The sequence below is a fragment of the Camelina sativa genome, chromosome 12 (assembly GCF_030686135.1).
Source record: "Camelina sativa cultivar CO46 ecotype springtype chromosome 12, ASM3068613v1".
Lineage (NCBI taxonomy): Eukaryota > Viridiplantae > Streptophyta > Magnoliopsida > Brassicales > Brassicaceae > Camelina > Camelina sativa.
The window spans coordinates 20,955,322-20,964,496 of NC_141891.1; the positions used below are offsets into that span (position 1 = coordinate 20,955,322).

The window sequence follows — 9,175 nt, forward strand, 5'->3', positions numbered from 1 at the left end:
CACATATTATTATCTAACTAAAATTATACAATCTAAATAATTATAAACATACTCAAAACTATTTATACTAAAAGTATTTAAATATTTAAGGAATTGTATGATATCGTTTCTATACTATAAAACAATACACGATATACACCTAAAACATAGAAATTGCTCACTACATAATATATAGATGCAAAATACTGTACATTTACAAAATAAAAAACATTAGTTACTGCTAAACAAAATATATTTTGCATTTTTTAAAACAAATCTAACCCCGCGGTGTACCGCGGGTGAATATCTAGTATTATACAAGATTGAACAAATACATGTACACAGAAATTTAATTGAACAAATGTAGACATCAAATAGAAAAATTCTAAGGTCTCTTAATTAACCAATCAAAATACAACAATATAGCATGTTATATCATATTTAAAAAATAATTCAAAATTAAAATAAAAAGATAAAATAAATTAAGAAAACAAATTCTGTAGATTTTTATTAAGGAAATTATGTCGGTTTGTTTAACATCCGTGTTCCGGGAATAGAGTTTAAGTTATGTTGAGTAAACCAAAAGAGTCGATTTTAATTAATTTTAGTTTAATTAAATCCTGGTTTAATCTAATTAAACCAAAAACCCCTAATCTTTTTCTCAACGCCTCCTCTCATTCTTTTGTGCTTTGGTCGACATTTTCATCTGAGAAAGGGAGAGAAATACAGTTAAGTGTTGGTTATTTGGTGCAAAGGAGAAAGAGAAGGAGATCAAGTTTTTTCCGTAGTGATAAGAGAGAAACAGAACTGTCAGGATTTGGGAGAAGGAGGATTCGACTGGTAAAATCGTTTTGAAAGGTATGGTTGTAGCTAAGAGATTTTCGTACACTCTTTTTACAGAAGTGAATTTGGGTTAATATTCAAGGAGATATTGGCAGTTTCGTGGGGCGTTTCTTCTCATTCGTGGATTGAGACCAGCGGGTGTTACGGGAATGATTGCGGTTTCGTCTATAATCTGATCGTGCTGAAATTTTGTGAGAAGCTTCTGGACGTATATACCTTGCTTTTCACCGGAGGGATTAGAAAGTTAACGGTTAGTTTTGATTTCGTGGTTTCACTTGTGAGGTTGTTCTTTTCTGTTTTTCTGGCAGTTTGTTTTCAATATTTGTTTGTTGTTGTGATTGGTTGTAGGAACAAGTTTGGTTGTTCTTGGATATTGGAAAGCCTCTCATTTGGTTGTATTTAGTTTTGTGAATCACTTGTTAAGGTAAGTGAAGGACTATGGCTTATCTAAGCTGAAGATTTCTCTAATCTGCTTGTTTATGTGTTGTTTGGCTTGTTGATTGTAGATTGTTGGTTGATGGTTAGAGATGTCTCTATTGCTTGTGTGTATAGCCCAGTAGATGAAAGGATTGCCTTATTGAGTGTTTATTAAATACTCATGCATTGAAAATGTGTTTGTGGTGCAGGTAAAGGCAAAGTGTGACCGTGGAATCAGGACGATGAAGAGGAAGATGTTCTAGTAGTTTGCTTGGTTGTCTGGCTTCTGTTAGGTTGCTAGAGTGGAGTCCTAGAATGTTGTTTAGGATTGCTGGTTATTTGGTTTATGTTGTTTGGATCATTAGTTTATGATTTAAAATTAATATTGGCTATTTATATTTATTGGATATTGGTAATGTTTTCCGCTGATGATTGTGATTGTGGTTATGTGGCTAGTGGGTATGGGACCACTAGTTGTAGTTTATTATTATATTATAGTTATACATTTATTATTTATTATTAAAAAAACGGGACGGGTCGTTTCAGTTTGGGTTTATAAAGGAAATTAATGTTTAAATTTTATATTAAAAAAATATATATCGGTTTGGGTTTATAAAAGAATGGTTAGAGTTTAGATTTTACAATTAAACAAAATTATATGCTGATTTACGAAAGAGTGGTTTTGGTTTAGATTTTACAATTAGATGAAATTATATATCAATTTGGATTTATAAAAAAGTGGTTAGGGTTTAAGGTTTAGATTTTACAATTCAAAAAATATATATATCGGTTTAGATTTATAAAAAATGGTTAGGATCTTATGTTTAGATTTTATAATGTTAGAATTAATAATTTTAAAATTAATTGATTTATTAAATTTGTTTTTTTAATTAAGAAGGAGGTTCACTCTGGTGAACTCAAGAATTGTCCTTTTTTTTTTTCTCCACGTAGAAAAAGAAAAAAATCAAGTTGACAAAGAAGAGAAGGCTAATGTCTGTTTATAATGTTTACCAAATATGAAAAATGATTTCTTTTCTTTTTTTTGTTGAATATCGTATATAGTTTGTTTGTTAGTTTTTGGTCCAAATATGGTTAGTAGGTAAATTAATCATTTATTTATCATATTAACTACAGAATTTTTTTTCCAATCCTTGAAAAACAAATACTAAAATAGTAATTATTTCCTTAATATCAAATATCCTACTATATTAATTGAGAAATACAAATATGAAACTAATCTTAAAATATGTAAAAAAATTACATTCAATTGCCATTAGAAAAATTTAATTAAGATTAATTAAATAAATATAATTAATTAAAAATAAAAACGCTGACATATTAAAAATTAAAAAATCTAAAAAACTAAAACAATCTTTCAAATCAAAACTAATCTAAATTTGAAAAATATATAAAAAAATATATTAACAGCTAAGTTTTTTTAAAAAATACAGATAATTATTAGTTAAAAAAAAATTATTTTCTCCCTCTAATAAAATTATGGACGAAAATTACTAAATATTTTTTTAGAAAATTTAAATCAATCAGAATTTCAAAAAATACAATTTTATATCCAAGTAGACAATCAAATTATTTTTAATAACTTGATTCCTAAGATTTTATTAAGATTTCAAATTATGATTCTCCTATCATTTTTTTATATTTTATTTACAAATTGGTTGGAATTTTCATATAATACTTATGATTAATAAATATGCAAAAAAAATTCTGCATATGTTGTGATTTGAATTTTTTTTAAAAAGATATATTACTCTTTTTAATGTAAAATATATATTATTCAATCTATGGAAAAAGAATGTTTGTTTTAATTTTCATATTGGCGGGTTGGTAAAACTAAATTTATATAGTTGATAAATTAATAAATTTTATTTGCTCACAATTATAAAATTAAAATTACTATTTCATATTTTATAAAATATTGATGCATATTCAACAAACAAACAATATAAAACTATAATATACATCAAAAAATAAAATACTATAATATTCTAAAATAATTAGTATTTAAAAAGACATAAATAGATTTATAGAACAATTATAAGAAAATATTATCTCAAACAAAATAATATTTCTAAAAATATATAACAATAATTTTTTTTAAAATGTTGATATGTGCTTAAAACACGGGATATCTTCTAGTATTAGATGAAAACAACAGTATTATGAGTCAACTAAAATTTCTCTATTAAATCTCTACCATAAATTTTGTTTGTTCGCATAAAAATAAAGTAAAATCCAAATATACGAAAACATAAAAATAAGACTCATGGAATGGAGAAATATATGTGACCATATTTGTACTAGATTTGGAAGGGAATTGAAAAGGAAAACCCCTCTAAATAATAATAACCTCTTACGTGTGTTCTGGTTTTGAAGATATTGGACCATGTAATGAAAAAACAAGCAAGCTACTTGGGATCGGTGGATGGTTTCCAAGTTGAAGGATATGAAGATCTGAAAAACAAAAACACATTTTTAAATCCGGTTACTCATCTTCTCTTCTCTCTCAGTTTTAGATTTATCATTTTGGAGTAAATAAGAAATTTGGTGATAAATTCATTGTAACAAATATATAAGAAAACAAAAATAAAGAGTCAATTAAATGAAATTGACGAAAATATAAGTCTAATATTAGGAAATGAAATTGTCAACCAAGTGATTAAAGGACAACTCATTACTAGAATGTCTTAAACCATCGCAATAAAATTTGTATTATGTGGCCCTTAGATTATGTGGTTGATATTGTGGTCAAAAGTAGGTATGGGCATAAAAACTGTACCCGAATATCTAATTCGGAATCCGACCAAAAAATCGGGTTCGGATTGGGTATGGGTTTGCTTATACATATTTATAATATCCGTGGGTTCGGGTTAGGATCGGATAATATCCGGTACCCGTTTGGGTATCCATTAAACCCGAACATGTAAACATATTTATAATATTTAGCATTAATATAATGCAATTACCCAAAGTTATGATTATAATTTTGAATATTTCTTTTAGTTTTATACCTAAATATAAAACATAATCAAAATGTATAAAATATTTTATCATATAAGTCAAAATTTAGCTAAATTTATTTAAATTTAATTAATTTTAAAGATTTTTTCGGGTACCCGGTAGTTCGGAGTGCTAATCGGGTTCTAAAATTTGTAATCCGAACCCGATAGTACCCAAACCAAACCGAACCCATATATCTAAAAAAATATCCAATGGATTCTATTTTTCTAAACCTGTTTACCTGAACCCGAATAGATAATACTCGAACCCGAACGGGTTACCCGAATGTCCAGCCCTAGTCAAAAGCACATGCTTGGTGTCCTTTATTTATAGCAAGATTGGGTCCATAAATTTTGCATGAACAACGTTATAATATTAACTTAAGATCCAATTTGAAAACAAAATCTTATATAAAATTCAATACAAATGATTTAGGGATGTATTAAAACTATGATTTTGGAAGATTTTATGAGATTTAGGAAATTTGGAATTATGATAGATTTTAGGGAAGTTGATATGATTTATTGTAAAAATTTTTCAAATCCCACCTAAAACTAGGGCTGGGCAAAATAACCGATAACCAAATAACCGACCGAAACCGAACCGAAAAAAACCAAACCGAACCGAACCGAAATTCTTCAAATACCCGAATGGTTAGTAAAAATCTATATCCAAACTAACCGAAACCAAACCGAACCGAACCGACAATTAAATGGTTAACCGAAATATCCGAAAACCTAGAAGATATCAAATATTATATACTTAATATTATGCAAACTATAAAATAAACTTAAAATATAAATTATTTCTAGATTCAAAACAATTAAATATTTTAAATAATCAATATATGTAAATGTTATTATTTTGAATTTACAAAGTTAAATACTATTTTGTAAAATTGAATCAATATTTTTCCCTTTTTTGTATTTTTGTTATTATATATTTGGTTAATTTTGGTTATATTCGGTTAGTTTTGGTTATATTTGGTTTATTTGGTTAATGTTAATATAATTTATGTTAGTTATGGTTATTTATTTAAATAACCAAACCGAAACCGAACCGAAAGAAACCGAACCGAACCGAACCGAAATTTTAAAAATATCCAAATGGTTATTATATTACTATATCCAAAATAACCGAAACCGAATACAACCGAACCGAAACCGAATGGTTAACCGAATGCCCAGACCTACCTAAAACCATAGGATTTAGATTTCTCTTTTTTTTTTTTAACTAAACAAATCCTCTCAAATCCTCCAGAATCTTTATAATAATTAAAATCCAAATCCATAATTTGTTTTGAATAATAGTGAATTTTAAAGTAGATTTTTAAATCATCAGTTCAATAACCGTGGATTTTAATAGATTTTTTAAAAGTGAAAATGGACCAAATTGACTCAAATTTAGAGGAAAATTGCCTGATTGACTCTCTCTCCTAGGTCATTACTAGTTTGACACAATATTTTGATTAAATTACCAAAAGCCCAGTCTTGTTACTTAACAAACAAAAAAATAAAATAGAAAATAAAATTTCTGTCGTAGGCCCTAATCACCATTGTTCTTTACTATATATTTCTAAAACCCACAATTTTATTTATTTATTATTATTTTTTTTGACAAACGAAAAACAAAAAAATCATAGTGTTTAAAAAATTGATTTAAAAATATTATTGATAAAAAATATAAAATGAATTATTTTTAATATAATTTATAAAATAAAATATTATTTCAAAATATAATGTACAAAACTAAAATTCAGAAAATTGTTCATAAAAATATTATGTATAAAAATATGATTTAAAAATATGAAGTTTAAGAGTATATAGTTTAAATAAGTTTTATAAAAAATATAATGTATGAATTTATAACTAAAAAATAATGTATATAAATAATATTAAAATAAGATTTTTGAAAACATTCCCTCCATTTCAAAATATATGATGTTTAAGGTAAAAGCATATATATTAAAATAGATTTTTTTTTAAAAAAAAAGGTATCACAGATATTTAAATTAAAAAAGATTCAACCAATCATACACAAGACTACATAAATAATGATTACAAATTATTAAATATATATTAAAATTTGCATGGAAACTTACAAAACATTTTATATTGTGAAATAAAAAAAGAGAGGCTAAGACATCTTATATATTGAAACAAATCTGTTGTCACTATATTTACATTTTACATCTAATAAATCTGTTATCAAACACTAAAACAAAAAAACTGTCATAATGTAAACAAATCTGCAATAGCATATGGTATTCACATAGGTCATTTTAGCAATTTTAAAAAAACATTAATAAATCTGTTATCAAACGACAGATTTTTGGTTAAATTAAAAAATCTGTTTCAACCTAAAACAAATCTGTTATCACTAGATGTCAACCTAGTAATTATTTTTCTGTTAAAAAATTGGTCATGTTACGACAGATTTTTAATTAAAAAATAAATCTGAAATAACTGTGAAAAATAAATCTGCCAGATATTATATCAAATATGTCATATATTATGAAAGTCTGTTGTATCTTTATAAGTAAATCTGTCACGAAAAATAAATATGTCATCAATTATAAATCTGTTGTAACTGTAATTAAAAAATCTGTCGTCCAAAATAAGTCTGTCATAAAAAAATTATAATGCAAAAATAAATCGGTTGTGCAAAAATAAATCTGTCGTACTCAAATAAATCTGTCACAACTAGTCCGGCAGATTTTTGAAAATATTTTGATTTTCTAAAAAAAATTTCTGGGAGGATAAATTTGACTTTATTTTTTTCCTAACAAAGTAAAGAAGGGTATTTTAGACAAAAAAATAACTCATCTAACCCTCAAATTTTATGAGTTAATTTAGCAATTAAACTCTTAATTTGGGTCAATTTAGTTTTTCTTCCCTTTTTAAAATACATGATTAAATAACATAGAATTGGTAAGTTTTACACAAATCACTTAAAATATCAAGTTGAGTACACCCCCTAATAACATTGGATTTTATCCACTATTTAGTTTTCATTACATGAACAGCAAAAGAGAAAATAAATTATTCAATAACATGTAAAGTATAAGGAACATTTAAAGTGGATTGAACTTATAAAAGCAAATCTACTCACAAGAATGTTGCTGATCTGAATCATAAGCTTAAGATATTACCAAGAACTGGATTCTTGGAGTTGTAGTGATGATATCAAGCTGACAGAGGCTTTCTGACAAATGTTAACTCTTTCCAAAATTGAGGCTACAATTTTTAGTCAATCATCCTATAATTGGAAAGACTACTCATGAAAGTAGTCCCTGACAAAGGGAAATAAAGTTGGTAAGCCTACTCATGAAAGTACGTCTAGGAATGCATTTGTTGATCACCAAAGTAATTATGGGGGTGCATTATCGTGTGGGGCATTTGTTTGTCTCTACTCTCTAGAGTAGTCCTTCGGTGAGTTTATATAAGTTAAACGCAATACATTTGGATTCCCAAGAAGTAATTGAGGAGTCACTGTAAATAATTTTTGTTTAGCAAGTTATATAACTATTTTTGTAGTATTTTTTTTTTTTTTGGATCCTTGTAAGAAAATCTTGTTTATAATATGATGCACTAGCTAAGAAGATATACAAAATTGAGTGTTCCGATATCTATCAACATCTTACTAACACATGTACTGCCAAAAAAAAAAAAAAAAAAAAATTATGCCAACACATGTTGAAATCTCATGAAGCTTGTCTACACTAACATACATAAGACCAGCAACAAAGACTGCTCAAGAATGAAGTTTGTGTCATCTACATTGCTCAAGAATGCTAACGACTGCTAGAATCTCTTGAAGTTTGGCTACGTAACAGAGATATGACCACAAAAGTTAGTAAGAGAGACTTGGCACTTGGATCATCATGATTGGCTACCATAGCTCAACATCAATCACACGATTCCCATCAACACAAAAACCGTAACCGGTATGTACAAATACAATAACAACACGATGCCCCAACAGAGCCAAAAGACAAGATCTTTACTTGGCCAGAGGAATTATATACTCCCATCTTGCATTGTACACATGATTCAGTGACAGCAGGATGGTGAAACTACAAAATCAAGATGTAACTAGGATACTTGAATGGTCCTCTAGTACCACTAGTTGTTGTAGTAACAGCTTACTTGAGGATATTCATCAATCAATCAACTCAAAGAAGTGAAGAACTACTCGGGAACAAGTCATAACTTAATGAGATCTGGACTCAGAAGGTTCTCTAGACCCGACTAATTAGTAAAAATCACATGATCAAACACATCAACACATGTCTCAGAAACCCGAAGATAGGTGACATCACAAGCAATCACCATGTGAATCGATTAGTTTCGCTATCTTAAGCCAATATCAACAAAATCACATCCACTGGAAAAAAATTCAACAAAAACATCTTCTTCAACTCCAGAAAAAAAGCTTCTAAATTTGTGCAAAATAAAAATAAAAATAACAATCAGAAAAAGCATAATAACATCCAAATCACACTACTAAATCATGAGCTTAGGTTATTCAAATTGCTACATTATCACAAACTTAAAATCCCAGCTCTTACTACATCGATTTCCACCAGCAATTACATAAAGATAAAAAAAAGAAACTGAAATCGTAGAGAAGAAATAAACCGGATTCAGTTGATATCGGTGTCATCGAAATCATCGTCGAATTTGTTGAAGAAATCGGCGTCGGCGAGCTTGCTCTCTGAGATAAGTCCTCCTTCGTTAAGGATCTCCATAGCTTCGAGGTCATCAACGTCCATGGCCATCGAGGAGCCTGCATCATCCATCTCCGACAACATATCCAGCTGCATCGGCCTCATTTCTCTTCTTCCTTCGTCTTTCTTCTTCTTCTTCGGGAAAGATCTGAATAGCTTACAGTGTGACTCTGTCGAAGTTTTTTTTTT

General features: G+C 27.8%; 1 protein-coding gene and 1 long non-coding RNA gene across 2 annotated transcripts; one reads left to right on the forward strand and one right to left on the reverse strand.

The window, feature by feature from the left end:
• Window positions 1-931: 931 nt before the first annotated feature.
• Window positions 932-1,672, forward strand: LOC147930833 (uncharacterized). The gene is made up of 3 exons (XR_015574348.1): window positions 932-1,072; window positions 1,171-1,246; window positions 1,449-1,672. It is a non-coding gene; the product is annotated as an uncharacterized LOC147930833 (long non-coding RNA).
• A 7,063-nt stretch (window positions 1,673-8,735) lies between these two features.
• Window positions 8,736-9,175, reverse strand: LOC109128059 (small acidic protein 1). Its single transcript, XM_019233764.2, has one exon. The coding sequence runs from the start codon at window positions 9,089-9,091 to the stop codon at window positions 8,903-8,905; it is 189 nt and encodes a 62-aa protein (XP_019089309.1). The 5' UTR covers window positions 9,092-9,175; the 3' UTR covers window positions 8,736-8,902.